Source organism: Pieris rapae, chromosome 17 (genome assembly GCF_905147795.1).
Source record: "Pieris rapae chromosome 17, ilPieRapa1.1, whole genome shotgun sequence".
Lineage (NCBI taxonomy): Eukaryota > Metazoa > Arthropoda > Insecta > Lepidoptera > Pieridae > Pieris > Pieris rapae.
This window is the reverse complement of record NC_059525.1, coordinates 8,627,459-8,651,525: the sequence shown is the minus strand read 5'-3', so window position 1 is coordinate 8,651,525 and position 24,067 is coordinate 8,627,459. Positions and strand designations below refer to the sequence as shown.

The 24,067-nt window shown below is 31.3% G+C and overlaps 5 protein-coding genes and 1 long non-coding RNA gene across 9 annotated transcripts; 3 read left to right on the top strand and 3 right to left on the bottom strand.

Annotated features, from left to right (window-relative positions):
- Nucleotides 1-286: 286 nt before the first annotated feature.
- On the bottom strand, nucleotides 287-5,511 carry LOC110994739. The gene is made up of 7 exons (XM_045631817.1): nucleotides 5,245-5,511; nucleotides 3,234-3,303; nucleotides 2,867-3,004; nucleotides 2,552-2,744; nucleotides 1,926-2,122; nucleotides 1,461-1,622; nucleotides 287-1,236 (listed from the first exon to the last, which is right to left on the bottom strand). The coding sequence occupies exons 3-7, from the start codon at nucleotides 2,993-2,995 to the stop codon at nucleotides 433-435; spliced, it is 1,485 nt and encodes a 494-aa protein (XP_045487773.1). The 5' UTR covers nucleotides 2,996-3,004; nucleotides 3,234-3,303; nucleotides 5,245-5,511; the 3' UTR covers nucleotides 287-432.
- A 709-nt stretch (nucleotides 5,512-6,220) lies between these two features.
- LOC110994734 (probable enoyl-CoA hydratase, mitochondrial) lies at nucleotides 6,221-15,355 on the bottom strand. Of its 2 annotated transcripts, none has more exons than XM_045631829.1 (7): nucleotides 15,158-15,355; nucleotides 12,857-13,033; nucleotides 11,210-11,358; nucleotides 10,781-10,985; nucleotides 10,303-10,490; nucleotides 9,425-9,546; nucleotides 6,221-6,278 (listed from the first exon to the last, which is right to left on the bottom strand). In XM_045631829.1, exons 1-6 carry the CDS (start codon nucleotides 15,246-15,248, stop codon nucleotides 9,481-9,483), a joined length of 876 nt encoding a protein of 291 aa, XP_045487785.1. In that variant the 5' UTR covers nucleotides 15,249-15,355; the 3' UTR covers nucleotides 6,221-6,278; nucleotides 9,425-9,480. The 2 variants fall into 2 exon arrangements, with proteins under 2 accessions (XP_045487785.1, XP_045487784.1); XM_045631828.1 differs by having other exon boundaries at nucleotides 6,264-6,282; nucleotides 9,429-9,546.
- On the top strand, nucleotides 12,298-14,390 carry LOC123689897. The gene is made up of 3 exons (XR_006750764.1): nucleotides 12,298-12,472; nucleotides 13,192-14,028; nucleotides 14,122-14,390. It is a non-coding gene; the product is annotated as an uncharacterized LOC123689897 (long non-coding RNA).
- Nucleotides 15,356-16,514: 1,159 nt separating the features above from the next.
- LOC110994735 (cancer-related nucleoside-triphosphatase homolog) lies at nucleotides 16,515-17,590 on the top strand. The gene is made up of 4 exons (XM_022261552.2): nucleotides 16,515-16,677; nucleotides 16,756-17,012; nucleotides 17,127-17,321; nucleotides 17,456-17,590. Exons 1-4 carry the CDS (start codon nucleotides 16,584-16,586, stop codon nucleotides 17,528-17,530), a joined length of 621 nt encoding a protein of 206 aa, XP_022117244.2. The 5' UTR covers nucleotides 16,515-16,583; the 3' UTR covers nucleotides 17,531-17,590.
- Nucleotides 17,591-17,657: 67 nt separating this feature from the next.
- LOC110994732 (leucine-rich repeat and death domain-containing protein 1-like) lies at nucleotides 17,658-19,636 on the bottom strand. 3 transcript variants are annotated; one of them, XM_045631827.1, is made up of 4 exons: nucleotides 19,440-19,636; nucleotides 18,325-18,566; nucleotides 18,162-18,247; nucleotides 17,658-17,926 (listed from the first exon to the last, which is right to left on the bottom strand). In XM_045631827.1, exons 2-4 carry the CDS (start codon nucleotides 18,525-18,527, stop codon nucleotides 17,670-17,672), a joined length of 546 nt encoding a protein of 181 aa, XP_045487783.1. In that variant the 5' UTR covers nucleotides 18,528-18,566; nucleotides 19,440-19,636; the 3' UTR covers nucleotides 17,658-17,669. The 3 variants fall into 3 exon arrangements, with proteins under 3 accessions (XP_045487783.1, XP_022117241.2, XP_045487782.1); XM_022261549.2 differs by lacking the exon at nucleotides 19,440-19,636 and having other exon boundaries at nucleotides 18,325-19,431; XM_045631826.1 differs by lacking the exons at nucleotides 17,658-17,926; nucleotides 18,162-18,247; nucleotides 19,440-19,636 and having other exon boundaries at nucleotides 18,341-18,481; nucleotides 18,558-19,433.
- A 1,159-nt stretch (nucleotides 19,637-20,795) lies between these two features.
- LOC110994756 lies at nucleotides 20,796-23,223 on the top strand. The gene is made up of 4 exons (XM_022261587.2): nucleotides 20,796-21,012; nucleotides 21,499-21,617; nucleotides 22,335-22,489; nucleotides 23,031-23,223. Exons 1-4 carry the CDS (start codon nucleotides 20,859-20,861, stop codon nucleotides 23,200-23,202), a joined length of 600 nt encoding a protein of 199 aa, XP_022117279.2. The 5' UTR covers nucleotides 20,796-20,858; the 3' UTR covers nucleotides 23,203-23,223.
- Nucleotides 23,224-24,067: the final 844 nt, after the last annotated feature.

Below are 24,067 nucleotides of genomic sequence, written 5' to 3'. Positions count from 1 at the left end.
ATTATTGTCGATAGTTTGCAGTTAGCTATTTTTTCTAAAGCAAGCTTTCTAAACTACTTGACAAACAAGAAAGTGTATTTAAAATTTAAAGTAATAATTAATCAATCTTGCTGAAAGTGTTTACGACTGTCTTTTGTTCTATTTATTGGACTCAATAATTGAACTTGGTACCATTTGTTATGTACTTAATTATATTCTATACGAATATCCCAATTAATGCTCATGTTATAATCATGTTATTAAAATATATTATGGAATGATAGCCTTTTATTTTGAATAAATAAAGTAACAATATACACGTTTATTATAATTTATAATAAATATAAAAGAAATTATACCTACATTGAGAACTAGACTTATATACTATGGAAATATAAATATATATATTGCACAAAAAATCACAAATTTATGTACAACTTTTTAGATGACAAATTAAAATATACTATCTAGGAATGATCCTTTGAACTTTTTCATTGCCTTTTCTTGCATTTCATTAAGCTTAGTATCTAGATCGGAATCATAAGTAAAAGATTTATTTTTTGTACAGGCAACATTTGCTTCTAATTCACTGGATTTTTCATGTTTGACGTCACTTGTATTACTTTCAGATATTTCACAATTTTCTTGAAGAATATCATTAACTGCTTCAGACTTTCCTCTTTCATCCGGAACTATAAATACATCTTGATTTTTTTCCATTGCTTCACATTCTGTAGTATTTTTAGTGGACTCTTTAATAGGATCATTAGTTGCTGCTACTAAATCATTAATTAGTTCATCATTTTTAATATCACTTATATTGCTTTCAGTAGACATTTCACTGTTTGCTTTCAGAATATCACGACTGTATTCAATATCTACTTCACAGTTGCTATTTTGATCACAGTCTGTTGCATTTTTATGTATTTCATCGTCAGGATGACCACTTTCATTAACGTCAATAGTTCCTCTGAGGCTTTCATGTAAGGCACTTTCCATAATTTCTGCATGCATTACATTATTTTGTAACACTTCCACCCTATTTGTTACATTGGTATTATCTTCAATATCGAAATCAATTTCTTCAAGTTGTGATCGTAAAGGCTTTTCATTTCTAATAAATGTTTCAACATCCATTTTTTCATGTGTTACATTATCGTTGGTAGCATTTTTTGTGCGTTTAATCTTATGTCCCGTTGCGTCTTTATTTTTAAGTCTTTTACGTTCTGTAGCTGATACAAGTGATGATACGTTATCCTGAAAATATAAAGTTAGTATAAAAAACTAATGGCAATTTCCATGAAAATAATAAAATTGTATCATGTATATATTTAGACAAATTTATAGGATGCTGACATAGATAGTATGACAAATCCTAGAAGTCCTAAAAATATTATTGGAGTCTTCCTCCTGAGATCAAACCCAGCATCTTTTCACTAATAAACCAAGCCATTTATTCACTACACTGAATATTGATCTACCTGACAGTTCAATGAGGTAGGAGTCCTTATTAGTACAAAACTTTCCAGCATTGAATGCTTTAATATTTCATTTTTCCATTTTGGTAAAATTTCTGTGTGCATCTCAAATTCAACCTTTGGCATAATCCAGTTGTGCATACTTTTTAATAAACTTACATTTTTCTGAAAAAAAAAATTATTTTCATAAGTATAATCTGACATATTTATTGCCATATTTTATTTATTTACAATATATTTAACCATAAATGGATATCCCAATGGAACATGTATAAGCATCATCCCACTTCAAAACAAGGTAATATAATAAAATAAAAAAGGATTTACTCAACTGAAGGTGCTTTATGTAAGCCACATATATATGTTTAAAAATCCTAAATAACTTATTTTGTTAAAACATGCAATGTTTTTAAAGTGCAAAGGTGATTTTGTGTTTTTGAAGCGTAATATTACTTTTATAAGACTTACGGTAAGATCAGAAGATGTTAACCATATTGTGAATTCTACATAATGAAATAGTGGGAGAGAGACACAATTATCAGTTTTAATTACAACAATACTCCAGCTTCGCCTTAAAAAAGGCCCTAATTTTGAAACATCAGAATATTTTTTTATAAATATAAGTTTATTTATCAGTGCTTTGTTAGGGTCTATAGCAATGTCATCTGAAATTAAAAATAAACAATATATTAAAAGAGCAATCAAAAACTAGTCCTTATGCATGCAATTCCTGACACTGTAGTCTTCTGTGTAAACCCAAACAGTGCTTTTTTCTGTGTGCAGTAGTATATTGTTGAATGCATTATGGTGAAATTGTATCAAAAATATAAGAATATGGGGCACTCTTTGCCATAAAAAAAATATCAAAACCAAAAGCATATATCTCGGTGCAAGGTTCTACTTATTGCTTTTGATTATTATAATTAAATCACAATCAGAGGATGCAGCCAGTTTTTTAAAAAGTTAAAATCACAATGGTTCAATTGCAATTACATTGATAAGAATCCATAATTTTGTCTACTAACTTTTACAGATTTGTTCTACTATTAATATTATAGTTATTGACAACGCCTTAAAATAATATTTTAGCCTACCTTCTCTATAACCTGTCCATTTTTTAAAATTCAACATCCACTTAAGCACTTCTTCATCATCTTTGCAAAGAATCAGAATTGGATAAGAGAGATGTGTTCTTACAGCATAAAGAAATAATAAGACTGTAACAGACTTGCCCTGTTCAGGAGGAAAACTCAGTACACAGTATGGTTTTATTTGTGACTTGTTTTTCTAAAAGAAAATGTTAGGCATTAATAATGAAATATGTCAATTTATTAAGTATTAATCAAAGGCTCTTTATAATCATGTACAAAATAGATATGCTATATGTGATAGAGGATTTTATAACATACCCATTTTTTAAATAGGAATCTTACACCATCAATTTGATGGTCATACATTTGTTGCATAGGTTTAACACAAATATTCTCCTTTCCTGGTATTTTATCCAATATAAGTGTTTCCAACATTATTTTATTCATTTTTATGCTCTGAAATATAAAAAATACAATATACTCTCATAAACATAGTGTAAACACAATTTGACTGGATCAATGAGAACTTAATGTAAAACAGTTTTGTTTTTTAAGAAGTTAAATATACCGTCCCGTTTATGGCAATATTTTTAAATTTAGACCAATAAAATATAAATATTTTAAATGTACATTAAACAGTACAAAATACTTAAAGGATCTATTTACCACGGAATGCATACTTTACCTCTTTACCAAGATAAGTTCTGGTTAAGTCTGTTTAAGATGGAAAGAGTCATTAAGAGAATATAAAGCATCTCCGGATAAACTTTCCAATATGACCCGTCGATTTGAATGCTCAAATTTTTTTTGTAGATAGTACTCACCATAAGAAAGCGTTTTGTAAAGTATTAAGTTGCGGAAACTTACGGTTCATGAGATATATTTATTTATACTTTCCATACAAATGCACAAATATCATTCCATAACACGCCATAACACAATGAATTTGACAAATAACTGATGTCAAACATCAACCATTTCACGTATCGATTAGTGAAGGGTTCGAAAAATTTGACGTATCGATACTACTAAACTTTCCAATATGGACCATAGATTATTTGTAACTTATGATCAAATTAATTATTGGTAATCAAAAAACTTAATTATTATCTAGTTTGGTTAGGTTAGGTTAGTATATGAATATTTTTTTTAATAACATTTTATTTAATAACCTAAAAGTACCCAACACCGAATCAAAGCACCCCACTATCCACGTGGTCTTGTCTGTCCTACCCCTAGAGTGTATATAAATAATCGGAGCCGTTCAAAACCCGAATTATTATCTAGTTCGGTTAGGTTAGGTTAGTATATGAATATTTTTCTTTTAATACCATTTTATTTAATAACCTAAAAGTACCCAACACCGAATCAGAGCACCCCACTATCTACGTGGTCTTGTCTGCCCTACCCCAAGAGTGTATATAAATAATCGGAGCCGTTCAAAACCCGAATTATTATCTAGTTCGGTTAGGTTAGGTTAGTATATGAATATTTTTCTTTTAATAACATTTTATTTAATAACCTAAAAGTACCCAACACCGAATCAGAGCACCCCACTATCTACGTGGTCTTGTCTGCCCTACCCCAAGAGTGTATATAAATAATCGGAGCCGTTCAAAACCCGAATTATTATCTAGTTCGGTTAGGTTAGGTTAGTATATGAATATTTTTCTTTTAATAACATTTTATTTAATAACCTAAAAGTACCCAACACCGAATCAGAGCACCCCACTATCTACGTGGTCTTGTCTGCCCTACCCCAAGAGTGTATATAAATAATCGGAGCCGTTCAAAACCCGAATTATTATCTAGTTCGGTTAGGTTAGGTTAGTATATGAATATTTTTCTTTTAATAACATTTTATTTAATAACCTAAAAGTACCCAACACCGAATCAGAGCACCCCACTATCTACGTGGTCTTGTCTGCCCTACCCCAAGAGTGTATATAAATAATCGGAGGCGCGGAGGAAGAGCAGCCCCCACCCGCCGTAACAAAGCACAGGCATGAAATGCCTGTGCTTTGGTACGCAAGGGTGGAGGGGCTGCGTTTTCCGTAGCGCCGGAGCCGTTCATAAACCGAATGATTATCTAGTTCGGTTAGGTTAGGTTAGTATATGAATTTCTTTTTTCTAAGAACTGTTTCTGAAATCATCAATAAACATATAAAAAACTAATATTTATATCATATTATTATATTATATTTGAATAAAATTCAAGTTTTTATTCTAAAAAAACTATCGACAAATTAAAAAAACGATTTTGATGCAAAATGTCACGTCTCTAATAACTAATGGAATCTGTATGGCTAAAGTCCTTTGCCTTTCCCATAAGGGATAAATTGAAAAAAAAAAAAAAATAAGCAATGGAAAATGTACGATTTATTTACGAATTTCTATACATTATACAGGTTTAAATAATCTTTATTAATATTTAGACGGAACTCCGGCAGAAAAAATAACTTGGAGGTGTTCCATCAAAGGTAAAGAGACACTTACATAATCAGTATTATCAAATTCAGGGACACATTTCTAAATTGTTACCATTCTAGCCTTAAAATTTTAAACATGAATATCTCCGTAACTATGGGTTTCCGCAGGTTGGGAATGACACAGGGGGTATTTCTCCATCCCCTCTTCCATCTCCCATCAAAAAAACCTCAAAAATCGACGGGTCATAATGGAAAGTTTAACCGCATCTCCAAATAGAATAATGCTACAAATACGGAGACACTTGTTTTATGAGTAACTACATCTTCTAACTCCTGTATTATATGCCTATTGGTGAAAACATGACCCCAAGACATCAGGTATACACTAAAAATGAGTTTGTGTGTTCAATGCAATGTTATTCTGTGATTTAATAGGATAGAGGAACAATATAAATAATTAATGATAAAACATTGCCAAACAAGAATGGACATTTATAGTAAAAAAATTATTGTATTTTTTCAAACAATAATAACTGTGACATTAGGCATTATGTCACACCTGACTTGACACGTAACACTTGACAGTCACATTATATTGTTAAGTGACATTCATAATGGCCTTATGTATCTGTTCAAACTTTATACACAGACTAAGAATCTACCTTGCCAGTAGGGCCGCTAGGTAATATTGATGAACAATGTTTTTTTTGCTGTAGTTAGGGACAAATTTAAAAACGACTTAACTGATTATTATGCATCAGCATAATACACTTTTCACGACCTTGACATTTTAGTAATAATTATCACTACTAAAATATCAACTATACTTTCCTTACATAAGTATAAAAACAGAGATTTAGTCTAGAAAATATTTCTGTAATTGTATTTTCGAATTGTTATTTTTAATTATGTTAATCTTGCGAAACCCATTGTTTTGAAAACCGAGGAGATAATGCTATTTGCGCTTTCCCGCAACTCAAAGATTAGAGGGATATGTATGACTTGACTTAAACAAGTATCCTATAGCTACTCAGAGAGCCAAATGAAGAATCCCATCGCATTTTATCTTACTGAATAAATTTGGATTGACAAAAAATAATTATTTATTAGATGTACAGAAAGCACTGATTGTTTCATACATTTCAAACTAATGAGACGTAATTATTATAGAATTATCCATACTTATATATACATTAAGTTGTAAAAAAAACTCATTTGTAAAAAACAAGTATAATTATATATTCAGTTACAAAGGCAATAACAACATATAAAAATATATAAAGTCCAAAAATCATAATAATATATGAAGGGCCCGCAGACTAAAGCACATAAGTCATTTTTCCCTATATTTTTTGTTAATCGCCAGGGGCATTATATTGGCTCGACTCATAGCTGGACTAAAACACACATGTCAAATCACTATTATAAGTAGCTAAGTCTCAAATTGTTCCTTATGAACATTTTGATAGCTACCAATTTGTAATCAGGCTAAACAACATAAGTGAACTTATGTGAAAAGGAACAAATACTCCACAGTCGCGTTGTGCCGATAAGGAACGACTTATGTTTTATGGTACCTAATAATTTTCACACCGTTTCTCAAGTGTCTTACTACCCACTTAATATAAATATATCGTCAAAGAATTTTGTTGAACAGCAGTCAACTACGGGTGGTCTACAAGTGGTTACACGATATTTTTTATAACAATCCTGTGGGAAATAACTGTTATTTGGCTTCAGTCTTAACTTTGATTCTATTTAAAACAGTACGTTCATATTGTGTGAAGTGAATTATTGTTAAAAATGAATTTCGGAAGAGGAAAAAAGCTAGTGGAACTGGCGCAGCTGAGAAATGTACAGGATGAAAGTCCCACACAAGGTAAGTGTTTAAGTACAATATGTATAAAGTATAAACTCATGCATATTTTTATAGATAGGTACTCATTAATTGAAATTGATTATGCTTAGTTTGTCTTTTACTTTATTCAAGGTAAAAATCAAGAAGAAAACGAAGGCACCATAAGTGTGGTGATGACTTCTCAAGCAATGGGTTCAACCGATGACCCATACATGGAGCCAGTACCATCCACGTCAAACACATTCAGAGGAGTTGAGATCAGATACGAAGATTCAGATGATTCTATAGCTGACCCCGACTTTGTATTCAACGAACCGGTATCGTCGAAAACAGGAACACATCGAACTGAAAATGTGACAAATGATAGTTCTTCTACTATTTCAGACTTAGAAATTGCAAATGAACCACCAAATGCAAAAAATGATAGGTCTTCTACGACTTCAGACTTAGAAATTACCAATGAACCACCTGCGGTTGCTGGATTAAGCTTGCGTGTGTTGAAACAACAGAAGAAAAAAAAGCGTAATACAGGCCAAAGTTACAAAACATTAAAAGGCAAAGAGATTCCTGAAAGAAGGTTGAAGGCTCTGACACCATGTAGAATGAAATGTAAGGACCGATTCTCTTTAGAAGTTCGACAAATCATTTTTAAGGAATACTGGCAATTAGGTTGTTATACTAAAAGATCTTCGTACATGGCTTCTTTATTAGATATAGAAGATAAAGCATCTGTAAGGATCCGTACAGAAGATCCTGATAAGCAAAAATTTAGAACCAAAACATATAAGTATAATCTCATTGTCAATGGAAAACGTGAACCAGTTTGTAGAGGTTGCTTACTTAAAACTTTGGATGAAAGTGATAACTTTATAAAAACAGTAGCTTTAAAAAAAAGATCCTCTACCGCTGGTACTGAAACAGACGATAAACGTGGAAAAAAAACACCTAAAAATAAAATTTCAGATGAAAAAAGATTACAAATAAAAAATCACATACTTTCCTTCCCATCTTATGAAAGTCATTACACGCGAAAGAGTACTTCAAAGAAATATTTACCATCCCACTTGACAATACAACAAATGTATGATCAATATAAACTGTCTCGACCCAGTGAACAAAAACATCCCTCTATAAAAATCTACACACAAGAATTCAAGAAATTAAAATTATCATTTAAAAAACCCCGCGCCGATACTTGTTTTACCTGCGATAAATTTCAAATGAAAATAAAACTGTGTTCAGATGAAGTAGCAAAACAAGAACTGATGTCGGAGCACCAAGAACATGTGCAATTAGGGGATGGTGCGTACGAGGAAAAGGCATTAGATACAAATATGTCTACAACAGATGACACCTATCAGACTTATACTTTCGATTTGCAACAATGTTTGCCCACTCCTATGCTAAAATCATCCGTTGCTTTTTATAAACGCCAACTGTGGACCTTCAACTTAACTATACACGACAACAAAACGGGAAAGTCTTACTGCTATGTATGGTACGAAACTATAGCAGCACGTGGAGCGAACCAAATAGCCTCATGTTTATACAAACACATCTGTACTATGGTTCCTCCATGTACCAAGCATATAACATTTTATTCTGACACATGTGGTGGTCAAAATAGAAATTCCCATGTCACTGCTATGTTTACATGGGTCATGCAGAACACACCAGTCCAGACAATAGACCATAAGTTTATGATTTCTGGACATAGTCATTTAGAAGTAGATACGGATCACGGTATCATAGAAAAGAAAAAGAAAAAGACTGACATCGAAATTTATCACCCCCATGACTGGATACAGTTAATAAAGTCTAGTGGAAAAAAGTTTCATGTGATACGAATGAATCGCAACGACTTTTTGGACTTTTCTTCATTATTAAAAGGACCATTAGTCCTTAGATACAAAGATACTACGGGAGACCAGTTCAAATGGCTGGAGAAAAGATGGCTAAGGTATGAGAAAGACTTTGGTATTATTTTGTTCAAGAATACCTTAGACCGAAATTGTGATTTCCAGACTTTGAATCTGAAGAGAAGATCTTCAGTAGTGCCCGATGCTGTACCAGTGATAACTAACCAACCTATACCTATATCCAAAGAAAAAAAAGATGATCTTATATCACTTTTTCCGCTTATACCCGACACATTTCATAGTTTTTACAATAATTTGCCTACTTCTGAAACAGCTCGAAACACACTCCCTGATGTTTTCAGTAGTGAAGAAGAGTCCAATAATTAGATAATTATTAATCATACACACACACACCTCTCTTCTGTGAGTGTATGATTAATATTATTATCTGAAATAAAAGCAACACTTCACTAGGCCTAATCACTTAAGTCATGTATAAGGTGTAATTAGTAAATAATACGTATCACATAAGTCGCTCAAAGTCCGCTTTTATCTTATTTTTTTATAGTTTTTTATGTTCATATAATGTATTTCTTGTTTAACAATGAAAGTGTAATAAATAAATTAGTAAATTCCAAATACATTGATTTCTATTATGTTTTTTGTTGTTCCTGTAAAAACTCAAGTGAAAATGAATTATGACTTATGTACTTTAGTCTGCCGACCCTCCATATATACCAGGTAATTAATTAATCCATTTATCCTTATAACTAAGTCTGATTTAAATTAATTGTTTTTGTAGACAGGAGTTCTCTTCTCAATAAATGCATTCATACCCTCTTGACGGTCTCCCTGAAATAAAATGAAAAATTAAATTGTTAAATGTATATTAATTGATTAGTATTGTTTACTAGGTACTACTCAGAGGGATCCCGACCTATATACTAAAGGGTATTTCAAAGTATGCATTCAACATTTTGCCTAGCCTTAGATCAAGGAAGTAGATGTTGTGTCAGGTGATCATGAAACAGATACAGAAATCTGAGGTAGTATCACAATAAAAACAGTTTTCAGTATTGTATTTTAAATACATATTAACACAAAATTAGAGAAACAAGTTACAATATGTATGTAAGGTTGGAGTAACGGTCAAATATGAATTTAAAAGAAGAAATATTTACTAATAAAGTGGCATATCTACTTTTAAAAAAAGACAAAAATAATACCAAGAGTAACTCGGATGGGGGAAATAATTATGATGTTAAAATTTATTGTCAATAACAGATAGTGTTTGTCATTTATTCTATCAGATGGCGCTGGCGACACAAAAACACGCGCGGTATCATTACTTTTTGATGGTATTGTATTGAAAAAAATTATCTCTAAATAAAGTATTCCTATTTTGGTTTTAGAGTTAAATTCAAAGTCAAAATTTATTTATTCATGTAGGTAACAATGTACACTTATGAACATCAAAAAAAAGAAATATTAAATGAATTTAATTTTACATTTACTGCCAGTTCTCAAATCAAGGGCGTAGAACGGAAGAGAAGAACTGGCAATAAACTCTCCGTTAAGTTATTATAAAATAGTAGTGTATGCACTTACAGTAGCGAAAGTGCCATAAAACAGTGATTTTTCAAATTGCAAGCCTGTTTTGAGTGTGGTTTCATAAGCTTGGTTAACAGATTGTTTGGCCATCTTCACTATCAATGGCGAGTGGGTTCCGATCCTTTCAGCCAATTTAATAGTTTCCTCCAGAAGTTTTTCTACTGGAAACACTTTGCTTACAAGACCTGAAATTTAAATATTTAATTGTACCACACATTTATGATAAATAAGTTTTTTTTAATAGAACAGGGGGCAAACGGGCAGGAGGCTCACCTGATGTTAAGTGATACCGCCGCCCATGGACACTCAATGCCAGAGTGCGTTGCCGAGTTGCAGAGAAGTTAAAAGATCTTTAATTATGGTCACTTGAAAATCACCAAACCAAACCCGTGACCATACTAGCACAAAATCTAGATATGATATATAATCACAATATGTCCCAAAAAAAACCTCATCATAAAAATAAACTTCTTACCCATTTTCTCCGCTTCGTGAGCACCAAAGAAATTGCCCGTGAGCACAATTTCCATTGCCTTTGACTTGCCCACGTACCTGGGCAGTCTTTGGGTACCACCAGCCCCGGGAATTGTTCCAATGTTGATTTCGGGCTGGCCAAACTTTGCGTTTTCGCCAGCGTAGATGATATCACACAACATCGCTAACTCACAACCACCGCCGAGCTACAAAAAATTAATTATAGTTATTTTCTTAAATTAGAAAGTATTTTTATTTTCTCATTACTTAGGTAGGTATTTATCTTATAAATATACATTTATATTATTGTTTTTTTTTTTATATATATTACTAAGGGGGCAGAACGGTACGCCCAAAACGCACGCACAAGGACATTTGTTCAAGATGTTTGCCGGTATACAGATAGGCACAATAATTAAAGAATACATACAGCAAATCCATTGACAGCAGCGATGACCGGTTTACCACAGTTTGACACATCTTCCCATTCTTTTAGGAAGCCCTCCCTGGTGTTCGAACTGTATGTGTTATTCTGCATTTCTTTAATATCAGCGCCAGCGGCGAAGGCTTTTTCGTTTCCTGAAAAACATAGACAAATATGATTTAATATTTACTTTAATAACGCAGTACTGATCCTAGTCGTACTGAGTCGAGAAAATTATTTTTACAGTGAAATTTTGGCGAATGCGGGTAAAATGTTTACGGAACGTCACGAAGATGTGCAACGTTTATATCGAAGCAAAAGGAGACAGCGATATAGACCGATTGAGAGAGTGTGAGAAAGGGAGATTGAGAAAAAAGACACGCTATTGGTTGATGTAGTCGTTTAGTAGTTACATATTACAACTTTACATTTTAATTCTGTCGCATTACGTCTTGAGCAGTAAACGCAGATTTTGTAATTATTTATTTCATCATTAGCACGTATACATGGGGTACCTTAGTGGTAATTGATTTACAAAGAAGTTTTACTTCTGTACACACATGTGTATTATACTTTGTATGCACGCACTTTTATTTATTTGAAATAATTTCCATTAAAAAAATCAAATAGCAGCCCTAATAAGGAAAAGGAAGTACGGATTAAAATCAAATAAAAAAACATCATTAATGAATATAAGTAACTTAATAGTTATGAACCTCAGTAAAAAAATTGTACTAAATTTACATTTACTCAAGGGCGCATAGAACAGTCGTGAAAAACTCCCGGCATACTTTAAATTCCTAGGGTTTTACAAAATATGTCGTTACGTGAATTAAGTCGGGGAATTATCTAGAAAACATTTATAATAAAATAAAAAATAAACAATTATTAAACTACATGTATAAGAATAATTGTACTCATTTTTGATAAATAGTTGACAAAAATTAATAGTTCGTAAATTTACTACGCCGGTCTAATTTTTTGGAAACAATAAGTAAAGTTTGGTAACTTGAGATACATATACAATTTTTGCTGTTGCTTGATTATTGTCATTTTATTTCTGATTCGACAATAGATACTGAATATCAGTCTGCACTGAAAAAAATTTACTATCGTAAGTCAGGATTACGCAGCTATTTGTTATGATAACAAAACTATCTTGGTTATGGCAAGTCACATTTGTTGTGATAAGTAAAGTGAAACTGCTGTTTTAAAAAATAATGTGTTGAGTTGAATTTTTTTCCATCTAATACATTGCTAAGGCTGATAGTCAGTATTTGTTATAGTTTTAAACGTAGCTCAACTTAGACAGTTTTCCAGATAACAATTGTTAACTAATAAAAATTTCCATAAAGCATATTTTAAATTATTTATATTATTGTTCAAGTTGCCAAAATTGTTAATTTATTATTTTACAATTGTTATTTAATAGAAATTTTTTTTTGGGACAAATTTGCCCCACTAAGGTCAAGCCTACTCAGCCTGCTGGTAAATCCGCTACTGCTCAATGCCATAGTGGTCACGTGTGCGTTCAAACACCCTAAGTCGAATTGGTTCGGGAATACTTAAGTGAGGTTTCACACAGAAACGGCACTTAAGAAATGCTCCTAATGGGCCGAATTGAGTACTCCATACGCAATACTCCATGCTTACCTGTTATAATAATAGCTGCAATTTCTTTATCTGCATCAAAATCTTTGACAGCTTTTCCAAGTTCTTGAAACAATGGTTTGCACAGAGCATTGAGGGCCTTGGGACGATGCAATTGAATGAGACCAACATTTTTCTTTTCACCAACTACTTCTATTTTAATGTTCTCATATTGTGGTGCTGTAAAAAATAATAATCAGTTAAAAATCATCATGAACATGCAATGCAATTCTGCGACAGATTTGTTAATGATTTTTGATTACTGTTATACCAGAAATACCTGTTTTCCTAGTTTTATTTAAAGCGATAATAATAATATGGTTATTATTTCTATATAGGAACAAGGAGAAAGTGGAGTGGGTGCCTCAAAAAAAGGCGGATAGAAGAAATAGAAGCGAATCGATAGCAGGAAGTGTATGGAGAAAAAAAATTGGAAGACAAAGTAAATTGGAAAAAGCCAGAGGAGGCCTTTACCTGTGAAGGAGTTCACCTGTAATTCCGTACTTAAGGAAAAGGATATGGGATATACAGGATAACAAGATAAAAATAATGTATGAAATGTAAAAAATCTAAGCTGTATATTATTATTTTCCAATTCCAAAGAAAAGGTTGGAGCTCCAATGATTTCTTAATAATTAATAAATTAATCTTCGTATAATGTTTCCGATACAACCTAATGCCGGCTGTACACAATCGGCGAGAGGACCAGGAGAAGAGCGGAGCCTGTACACACTCGATTATCATTTAAACATCATTAATAATGGACATGGAACCGCTGCTGCTGTTTGTCTTTGTGCAATAAGTTATTATAATTTTATTTACGTTTACCATAACAAAATTACGAAGCCATAGAGAAGAAGATGGATGATTACTATGAACCGCAAGAGAAGTGATTGAACGAGTGTGTCCAGGTCGCTCTCGTTTTATCGCGAGACCCTTTGACTCGTGCGAAAAAAACTGACAGGCAACCAAGAGAGTCGAGACCAAGTGCGAGAAAGCGAGACGAGACGAGAGCTCCATTAAACACTCTCGCGATCGGCCTGTCTCGGTGTGTCTCGCCGAGTGTGTACAACCAGCATAAGAATAATAATCAAGAACTGTTGGAAGACTTATGAAATATTATGATAGGTATTATTTAAAGGTAATGCAAAAAATTATTATTTTATCATGAAAAGGTAATTACTTTTAAAGACTAATATATATATAAAATATGATATAAGTAATTCTGAATTGAAATTCAGAATTTAATTCATTTTATAAAATTTCAGTATTAATTCAACTGTTTGCATGGCCTTCATGTAATGTAAATAGTGGAGCTGAAAAGAGATAAGTGCCACAAAACGTTATTTTATTATCATTCAGATAACAATGAGACCAAAAATATGGAACAAGTTATGTAATATAACTGATGCAATCAAAATCTTTGGATTTATCACTGGAAAAATTAAAATTTTCTTTTTCACAAAATTAGGGTTATATTTTGTTAATTATTATGACATAGTATAAAACCAAAAGAAGTGAATTTTGGATGCTACTTCTTGATTAGGTTACATAATATTGAATAAACTCTCTTTCTCTAAAATCTTATAGTTATTGTTTTGCTACAAAACCTTTTTTATTATTCAAGTTAAGATTTTTGGTGAACAAGGATAATTAGGCCCAATTTAGTTTTACGGTATCACTCAAAGGTTTGACTTAACATTTGGAGTATAATCTCGTCAAATGGAAATGGAATTTTTAACCTTCATCCAAAATAACAAGAAAATTTATTACAGAATGCTACAGTATACTAAAATGAGTACTGGCAAGGGTCTGGTTAGATTCTAAATACTGTTATTACAACAACAAAAAATTTTCAAAAATAATTAATAAAAATAAAAAGTTTTCTCAGTTAGAAATGATACTTTAGGACTGACATTAATTTGCACTTCATGCTTATGTTAATATTTCTTATCAGTTGAATGATAAAAACTATATATATTGCTTATAAAAAGTATAAAGGAAAATTATTATATAAAACAATTGTTGCAATTTTTATTATTTTATTAGCTAAACATATATACTAGGTATACAAACATGGCTATATATGGAATATTTTTTAGAATATAAAATTTGTCTCTGCAAAAAACATGCTCAGTAATAACCTAATTTAAATTTATTTTATTTATTAATTAAGCAACCAAGTAACAAACAACGAGTATTTTTGTATGAGTTCTAATAAACGTTTTCAAGATGTATATTGTCTAAATTCTCTTAAATTAACACATTATAACCATTCACCTATATATATTTTAGATTACTTACCAGTGCTGTAAAACTTAATAGAACCGCCACGGCCGTTGTTTATCACGTTTTTTCCAAGTAAAAATCGAGTTAGTCCCACTACTGAAGCCATAATTTTTAACTTTTAAAAACTTTTCAAGTTTTCTAGTATCCAGATGAACAAGCGACCAAACTGTACGGTAATAGTCGTATATTCGATATTAATTGAACTTTGACCGACAATAATAAAGTTATCGTTTTTTTTTTTTTTCATTGCCGGATACATAGTCCATTGGCACTAGAAGTTATCAATTGAAATAGTGTTCCAATATAATAAACCCCATACAATTATTACAACTGTCAAAGGCCAACTGTGATTTGTAAAGTGTGATTTGACTGGAATGCAGTCAAAAGGATCATCAAATATCTCAGAGACTAAAATCTATGGTTTGTACTATACCTCTAAGAAACAAATTCATTCATTCATTTTATTTTTAATGGCGACTTCTGTGTCAATCACAATTCCTCCAATGTCACGTTCTAAGCATTATCACGGTGAGGATAGATTTGATGGATTGAATTAAATCTAAGCAGAGTTACCCAAAACAAAAATGACTTAAGAAAAAAAGACAACACACACAAAGTTTACATCAATCACAGATATATAATAATATATACAAGAGGTTAACATAATACTACAAGTTATGGAGGGGAGAATCCTATAAGTTTAATTTCCCTAACATTTTGACGATAGGACTGGATGGGAGGAAAAGAAGGGAGTTACATGGACGAGAGAAGTTTGAAGATGGTCAAATAACGAGTCGAGTCTCTTCGCTCTTCACACTCAAATTTAATAGTCGATATAAACCAAATTAAATAAATCAAACCATACAAATAATATTAAAAATATACATGTGTATGTTTAAAACATATCAAATAGCTTTTTAATTATTTTAAAACTGGTGTAAGGTAAAATCTTAGATAAGATAAAGATAGGATATTGGCACAGTTGATCTGTCATTTTTATACAATGGTCAATCCATCATACACCGATCCGACCTACCATAGATAGCTTGTATCGACGGATAGCTATTACAATCCGGTTATTTTTTCCAACAAATGGATGGATGGATTAAGACGTCTATCTCGTATAGTCAAATATGGATTGAGATAGGTTATCGGGTTTGAGCGTAAGGACCCCGTTAGGGTTTATTCATAGATATCTACAAAATACAAATAAACCACAAGTATTATCTCTCATATAATATATAATATGTACTGATAAGACTTTGACGTTGTTAATTATTAAGGTGCTCTACAACATAAAGTGACAATGGAAGTGACAATGGAGTAAGAAAGGGATTAAGTTGTTTACATGTAAGTAAAAAATGGCATAAATTAAATCAGCTGAGAATACGATTTCTTATGTATTTAGGTGTCTTTTTAGATTTTATTATTAGAAAACTTCATGTGGGTTGCAGAAAATCCTTTGAGATTAACGACTTCTATTGGAGGAATGAATAATACTAAGCTAAAATATTTTATATTGACTGGTGACCCTGGTGAAGTACCAAAATATATCTTTACTAATTGACATGGATAATACATTCCAGTTTATTAAACATTGCGTTTTTTTATAGGAGTAGGAAAAACTACTATAATAAAAAGGATATGTAAATCTTTACAGTGTAAAGGTGTCAAATTGTCAGGTTTTTATACTGAGGAAGTTAGAACAAATAGAATTAGGGAAGGATTTGATGTGATTTCCCTAAATGGAGTAAAGGGTCGACTAGCAAGAGACCAGAGATTACTTAGTACACCAGCAAAATGTAAAGTTGGGAAATATGATGTTCTAATTCAAGAGTTTGAAAACATTGCACTCCCTACTTTGCAAAAGGTGTGTACCTATTGTATATTACTATTTTATTTTAAATATGAAGGTAGTCATTGATTGCCAAGGTACAGATTGTTCATAGAATATGATAAATTAATATTATACTTTATCATACAGGGTGAAGATTGTAAATCATGTCTTGTGATAGATGAGATAGGAAAAATGGAATTCTACAGTATCCCATTTAAGAACACAGTAAAAGAAATATTTACCAGCAATTTAAACAATATTGTTATTGCTACAATACCAATAAGGAAGAGTGATCCTCTTATAGAATTAATAAGAAACCATAATGATGCTAAAGTTTGGGTGGTAAGAACTAAGAACACTTTCTTATTTAGTTAAGTGTACAAAATTGATGGTTTTTATTAAAAGTAAAGTAATTAGTTTTATAGTTTTATTATGTTAGATACAACAATATTTTAAGTAAGTATTATTTATTTCAGGTCACAAGAGGCAATAGAAATACAATATATGAAGATATAGTCCAAGAAATATTTTGTAACATTTTATCAAATTAAATTGACAAATAAAATTACCAAGAACATGATACTATTTTAACTTAACATAATGTAATTCACTTTTATGTTTTTTAAAGTTGTTAAAACAAATGTAAAATCAAAAATGTATGACAATATGCTTTCTATAAAATAACAATTCTTATTCATTATCATCATCAGAATAATCATCAAATTGTCCAGACACAGTCCTAAAAACTTTAGGCTGTGATACCGTATTAATGGGTTCCTCATGCAAATCAATGGGACAGAAGTGACCTTCATCAATTTTTTTTTTAATAAACATAACCCAAGGAGATTGAGTTAAAGTTCCACTTCCAGTTGTCAAATGTGGAACCCACCAATCTTCTGCTTCCCAGTCTTCAGATGAAGTTGATGAAGGTCTGTTTTGAGAAGTTTCTGAAATTATAAGTTTGCCAGTTATGTGATACATTAAAACATACAACATCTAAAAAAGTAAAATGTTAGAAAGGAAAAAACAGAAAACACATTCTTTATTATGAAAATGGTATAACATAATATGGTGCTTGTTTTGACACTATAATGTATAAGATTAAACAAATAATTTTTGTCAGTGCTCACTGTTATAGAGAATTTTATTTTTTGTTGAGAATAAGTTTAAATTGATACCAACCATTGCTTTCATTCTCATAACATTGTAATTCATCATCAGTTAGGTTAGGAGTATGATCCCATTCATCTTTAACTACTTCCCTTTTCCTAAAAATGAAATTATTGAAACCTTTTTTAGTTTACATTTTGTTACTAAGTGTTTCATATTTAAATTATTTAATTACCTTCCACAATATCTTTGTTCTGAATACTTTAATCTTATCTTCTTTTGTTTTTCAATGTAAATATCATTCTCAGGCTCTTCAAAATAATTTTGGGCAAGATCAATTTCATCATAGTTATTGATTTCAGGTACATCACAAAGAAAATTATCATACAAATCTAGGGATTTAAGATTTTTCATTTTACTCCAATTATTTGGAAGCATACATAATTCATTATTATTTAGAGATAGCACCTTTAATTTCTGTAACTCAAGTATTTCTTCAGGTAAATATAGTAGCTGATTAAATGATAGCAAACAAACTTCTAAATTTTTTAAAGTACAAAATTCTTTAGGCAGAGTAGCTATTTTATTGCAAGACAAGTCTATTTCTATTAGTTTTTCAAATACACCTATATTTGCATTAACATTATTTATAAATGTATTCTGTACATTAAGGTTTTCTAAATTAATACATTCTCTAAGGCTCTTAAAAGGAATATCATAAAAAGCATTCGCTTTACATAAAGAATAGAAATTGCCAAGTTGTATAGACTTAGCATTTACAAATGTTGCTATAAGCTCGTTATCTTTATTTATTCTACAATTGTGAATAATAACTTCTTTGACTAGAGGTCTATGTGGTAAAAATTCTAATAAAAAGTCATATTTTAAAGCCTTTAAGTTTGTATTATTGCTAATATTCAATTTTATTAATTTTTTAGGAGATTCTGCCCAGACCCAGTAAGGAGGACTGCGTAAATTATTGTTGGATAGGTCCAAATCTTGTATAATATGACAAAAGCTTGGTACGTCATCAAATGCCTCAATATTATTGTGAGATAAGTCCAATTTTCGAATGTTTGTAAGATCCATAATGCTTTGGGGCACTCGCGTTAAGCTGCTGCGCGAGAGGTTTACTTCACATAAGTGTATCGGTAAAGTTAAGTTACCAAGATTAGTGAAATGTTGATTACTTAGATCAATAAATGTTATGTTTTCATTCTTATTATTGAGAATATTAAAAGGACTCTTTTTAAGTACTGTTTCCTTTTCATTTTTCTCCATATCAAAGATTACCGAATTTATTTTTTAGCGGCGTACGTTTAAAAAAAAACTATTAAAACTAAATCTTACGAATTAGCTCATATATCAGTAAGATCCAAGTCTGAAGTCTCAAGTCACAACATTTTCTTGCTTGAATTTATGGATATATATCTCTAGGGTTTTGACAGTTTTGAGTTTGATTTTGATATTATGTTTAATCTAACATGAGTGGTGAGACTATAGAACACTATGGCACGAGCCTCGAGACTCTCGAACGACTACTTCTGTGATCTGTCACAGACCGTAGGTCACAGATGCGGTAGTAAATGTTTGGTAGAATTGACAGGTTTCCAAGATGTCCGGAAACGGGAAAATGAAAAAAAAATTGGCTAGTATATTTTCTTAATAAAAGTACATATATGAATAATGGCCATGATGCATTTTAGATTTATGATAAGAATCTTATGTTTGCATATAAGTTTAGTCTAAACTTTAGACTAATGTTACGACGTCGGACAGGAATTGAATTACGCGTTATTGTTACCTAATATAATTTTTGACTTTCCGGTATTTTACACGACCTAATAGTTACTTTTATAAATAGTATAAAAGTTGTCACACTGTGTGTGTGTGGTCACATAACGTTTTACACGCAAATACGTAGTAGAAACAACTAATTACACCGCATACACGAATTCAAGTACGACCAGTCACTATAAGTATAGGTATCGCCACAAGTTATGAGCGCTCGCAGATAGTGATGGGGAATTGGGGATGTCTGCGCATGTACAGTCGCGCACCAAATTTCTAATGGCCGCGCGGCCCTAGAATTGGCGTTGAACTATAAGCATAATCAAATAGGTATAGTGTAAATTAATCTAATTTTGCCATTAATAACTAATTATAATTGCATAAGTTGATAAATAAATGCTATGTAATAGCTTTACCGCGGCAGTCTCCAAGTGCCACACGTTTTTTTACTTATATTATTATTTGCACGTATAAACAGTGAATATAGATATACAAATACATGGAGTGATCATATACTGGTACATGATCATCTCAGTCAGTTAATTTACAAAGAAGTTTCACTTCTGACATGTGTACTTTGTACGCACGCACTTTTTTTACCATCATTAGTGGCAAAATAATAAATTATTAGTTAAATATAAATTATAAACTATAAAAAGATGTATTACACCAAGGACGGATCATGGTGGACAAGGTGAGACTATACCAAAATTTTAATTTATTTACAGAGTCTTTAAAATACAAAAAAAATATTGTGCAAAATTTTACTAGCTTTTTAAGAATCCGACCTTAAACGTACTGCCTGTAGTTTTAATACGATAAATTGTTTGTAATTTATGAGTAGGTACAAAACACAATGTTACAGTATGAACATGTATTTTTTCTAGATTTGTAAACTTTGCGTAATAATCACGCAGTCTTTATCGTTATGCAGTTTTGTAAACATTCCAAACAATAGAATCAAACCCTCTAAGGTACATGAATTTTTCATTTGGTAAAATGAAATTAGACTGGGAACTGTTCTTCGCAATTACACTGTTATATTTATCATTAATTGGTTGTAGCAAAAATTCCGATGAGTCTAATAAACCAGATATCGCCAGAATAGGGAAAACGAGGCGACAGAAAATGGGTAAGAATTTTCGGTTTCGGATTTATATGGTATTTCAAAATATATTAAATATGTAATTTGTGTTTGAACTCGTAGACTGATTTGATTAATTATAATTATTGATTTGGTGGTAACAATAAAGGAATGGACGTATAAGAAATTGAGCAGGTATGAGGCATACACTACTGTTAAGACGTCTTGACTAAACCCTGAGTAGTTGGCCTAGTGACGGCTCTCATGTCTTGAGACGTATGTTCAATGTATGCTGTGATATTCCTTTTATGACCATTTTTACCACTTCTCACCGAGCAAGGTAAAGGAAGGAGTCGCGAAACCGGCATGCTTTAGAACTAAAAATCTACGACGTGTCTCAGCTTCAGAAGAAGACATACTTGTCTGCGAAGAAAACAATTCATCCAGCAGAAGGTTTAGCGCTAGTTTTTTTTTTATAAAAACAAAGCAGCAATAATTAATTCATGGACCCTTACCAATTTAATACCATTTTAGTTCAAAACTCGGCAGTTGGTACTCTGTCCAATGTAATCACGCAAATTCAAAATTTGCCAAATATGGATCTCGGGAGGCGATTCAGAACACCGTGTAAGACGGGTAATAAATGTGGCAAGGTAAGATTTATCGTTGCTATAATTTATTAATATAGCGAGATATTACTAAAATATTGCAATTAATTATCTATGGATACAGTTAAACCATACCTGGAGGCTTAGTCAAGGTGCCTTAACAGTAGTGTATGTAGAAAGTCGAAAATTAAATATGTTTGAAAATGCATTTCTTTGACTTTCAACGTATACTACTGTCAAGGCACCTTGACTAAGTCCCTAGGTTTGTTGTTAAAATCAGGAACCAAGTGCAACTATTTTGATTATTATCACGAACCGAGAACTATAATCGAGATATTATGGAGTAAATTTTTAAATACGTAAAAATTTAGATTGACTGTATCAAAATTAAGTGTTATTGATAAATAATATGTAAAAAAATCATTTTATGTATGTAGTTGAATAACTTGTAAATGAGCGTTAATTTATAAAAAAAATCCACGTTTCAACACTTCATGTATGTTTACTTATTTACAAGTTATGTTATATTGACTAGTCTCTAGTGGCAATAAAAAAAAAAGTGCGACGCCATTTTGCATAGATAAGCGTTTTCGGGGGTTTTTTAATTATGAGTGTTTTATTTAAAGTTTTAAACACAACTAAAAAGCCGATTTGTTTCGATTCTACTGCTAGGATCTATAAACCATATGTTTATAAAATATTACAAAGTTGACATAAACATTATTACGAAATACTTAAATTACATTTTTTTGTACGTTCCAGGTCATTAAACGCTTAATGGTGCCAAAACTGGCCCAACTGGAGAACACTATTATGGGCGTGATGAAGGAACTCTCAAAGATGCCACCAGGATCCCGCCTTCCCGATAAATACACCAAAACTGAGCCGATTAAACTGCTGCTAGACCAGAATTACAAGTAAATTATTTTGTTTACAATTTAAAATATGTCATCGAACATAAATATTTAAGGAACGAATTTTATTAAAAATTGGCTCAGCGGTTATAAATAATGTTGTGCACAGCCAGCATTGATTTTTTTGTGTATGTATAAATAATCTAAATCTATAATTCGAATTCGTTTACGAGTCGGTCCAAAAGTATTTTTTTTAATCCTAACCTTTTTTCTTAAATGTCACCCTAAGCTCCGACTCTGAATCTTAACCAAAGAAGAATCGAAAAGGTTTAGTTAAAGAAATTTAGAAATGTTTTATTAAACAAGGATGGAAGCGCAAAATTTTGTTTCTTATATATATTTTTACTAGTACCGCACATAGATAGTATTTCTGCACATATACGACACTCACAATATATATGAATATTTATAATTAAATATTAATATAAACTATATTAAATAAAATTGTTTAATCACGCGGTGGTTATGACATTTTTTTAAAGCAGTTCACATTTGGATCATTCTGTTGGACGAATAGCTTAAGACTTCTTACATCTCATTTCAGAGAAGACGTATGTATGGATAAACTGGAGTCATGTTTAAAAGAAGATAAACGTCGGAAGCGTATTTTGAAGAAGCTGTTTTTCAAGAAATATAACGCAGTAAGACAAGAGCTTATTGGTTATGGAGGGCGGCGACTCTGGGGCGGCGAAGGAAATCTTTTTTACAGGCGATAGATAAATAAAAAGTATAAAGAATTACTGATTTTTTTTGACCTTTAAATAAAATTTATTAAACTGAAAAAAACCTGAATTGATTGCATTATTTACACTAATTAATTTATTACTACTTGATTTTTCGAGTGCTTTTAGCAATCGTGATTAGCAAGGGAGCGCGAATCTCTCGCGAATAAAAGAAAGCTTTTGATAAAAATAAAATTGAGTAAATTATAAAATATTAAATTATTCGTGTAAATAAGAACCTACTATAGTTAAATAATATCTTACAATAGCTAGGCATTTCAAAATTTTTAAAACATGTGATTAGACAAAACATAGAGCATTGATATTTTTTTTATTCATCGAATGCTCCCTATATTAGGAAATGGAAAATTTTACCGCATCTATTATATTATATTTAATTTAATATGCAAATGGAGGATTTTTTTCCTGATTATAATAGCAAATTATGATCTAATATTATTGGGCAAATTTCCCGCCTTTGGCATGAAACATTCATACCATTCCTATTATTGATTCTATTTATTTATTGAAAGATGTAAATTGACATGTTTGCCAAAGAAATATGCTAGGCGCAATATTTAAAAGGATAAACAATAATAAGATAATTTAATAACACGGCTTCCATGGCATTGTTATTAAATCTGTTATAACCCATAAGTTTGATTCCTGAGGCAATAAATATTCACAAATCAGAGTGTAAAGAGTAAAATAGCAATAAGGATTTGTTTATAAATTTTCGTTGTTGGAGTTTATTTTGTGTTATTTCATAGTAGATAGATAAGGGATGTTATCTTAAGCAATTAATATCTTCGGGTATCTACCAACTAACTTAGTATAAAATTAGTTAAATCCTCAAGAT

What these genes read in the sequence shown, in the direction of transcription:
- LOC110994739 (XM_045631817.1), bottom strand. Translation starts at nt 2,995, where the DNA reads ATGAATAAAATAATGTTGGAAACACTTATATTGGATAAAATACCAGGA. An exon ending in GATTCCTATTTAAAAAATGG is followed by an intron (nt 2,745 to 2,866) that starts GTATGTTATAAA and finishes ATTTTCTTTTAG; the next exon opens with AAAAACAAGTCACAAATAAA. An exon ending in CTACCTCATTGAACTGTCAG is followed by an intron (nt 1,237 to 1,460) that starts GTAGATCAATAT and finishes TTATATTTTCAG; the next exon opens with GATAACGTATCATCACTTGT.
- LOC110994734 (XM_045631829.1), bottom strand. Translation starts at nt 15,248, where the DNA reads ATGGCTTCAGTAGTGGGACTAACTCGATTTTTACTTGGAAAAAACGTG. An exon ending in TGCAGCTATTATTATAACAG is followed by an intron (nt 11,359 to 12,856) that starts GTAAGCATGGAG and finishes TATGTTTTTCAG; the next exon opens with GAAACGAAAAAGCCTTCGCC. An exon ending in CTGCTGTCAATGGATTTGCT is followed by an intron (nt 10,986 to 11,209) that starts GTATGTATTCTT and finishes AATTTTTTGTAG; the next exon opens with CTCGGCGGTGGTTGTGAGTT.
- LOC110994735 (XM_022261552.2), top strand. Translation starts at nt 16,584, where the DNA reads ATGTGGGTTGCAGAAAATCCTTTGAGATTAACGACTTCTATTGGAGGA. An exon ending in TATATTGACTGGTGACCCTG is followed by an intron (nt 16,678 to 16,755) that starts GTGAAGTACCAA and finishes GTTTTTTTATAG; the next exon opens with GAGTAGGAAAAACTACTATA. An exon ending in CACTCCCTACTTTGCAAAAG is followed by an intron (nt 17,013 to 17,126) that starts GTGTGTACCTAT and finishes TTTATCATACAG; the next exon opens with GGTGAAGATTGTAAATCATG.
- LOC110994732 (XM_022261549.2), bottom strand. Translation starts at nt 19,370, where the DNA reads ATGGAGAAAAATGAAAAGGAAACAGTACTTAAAAAGAGTCCTTTTAAT. An exon ending in GAACAAAGATATTGTGGAAG is followed by an intron (nt 18,248 to 18,324) that starts GTAATTAAATAA and finishes TTTCATTTTTAG; the next exon opens with GAAAAGGGAAGTAGTTAAAG. An exon ending in TTATGAGAATGAAAGCAATG is followed by an intron (nt 17,927 to 18,161) that starts GTTGGTATCAAT and finishes TTATAATTTCAG; the next exon opens with AAACTTCTCAAAACAGACCT.
- LOC110994756 (XM_022261587.2), top strand. Translation starts at nt 20,859, where the DNA reads ATGAATTTTTCATTTGGTAAAATGAAATTAGACTGGGAACTGTTCTTC. An exon ending in AACGAGGCGACAGAAAATGG is followed by an intron (nt 21,013 to 21,498) that starts GTAAGAATTTTC and finishes ATACCATTTTAG; the next exon opens with TTCAAAACTCGGCAGTTGGT. An exon ending in CTGCTAGACCAGAATTACAA is followed by an intron (nt 22,490 to 23,030) that starts GTAAATTATTTT and finishes ATCTCATTTCAG; the next exon opens with AGAAGACGTATGTATGGATA.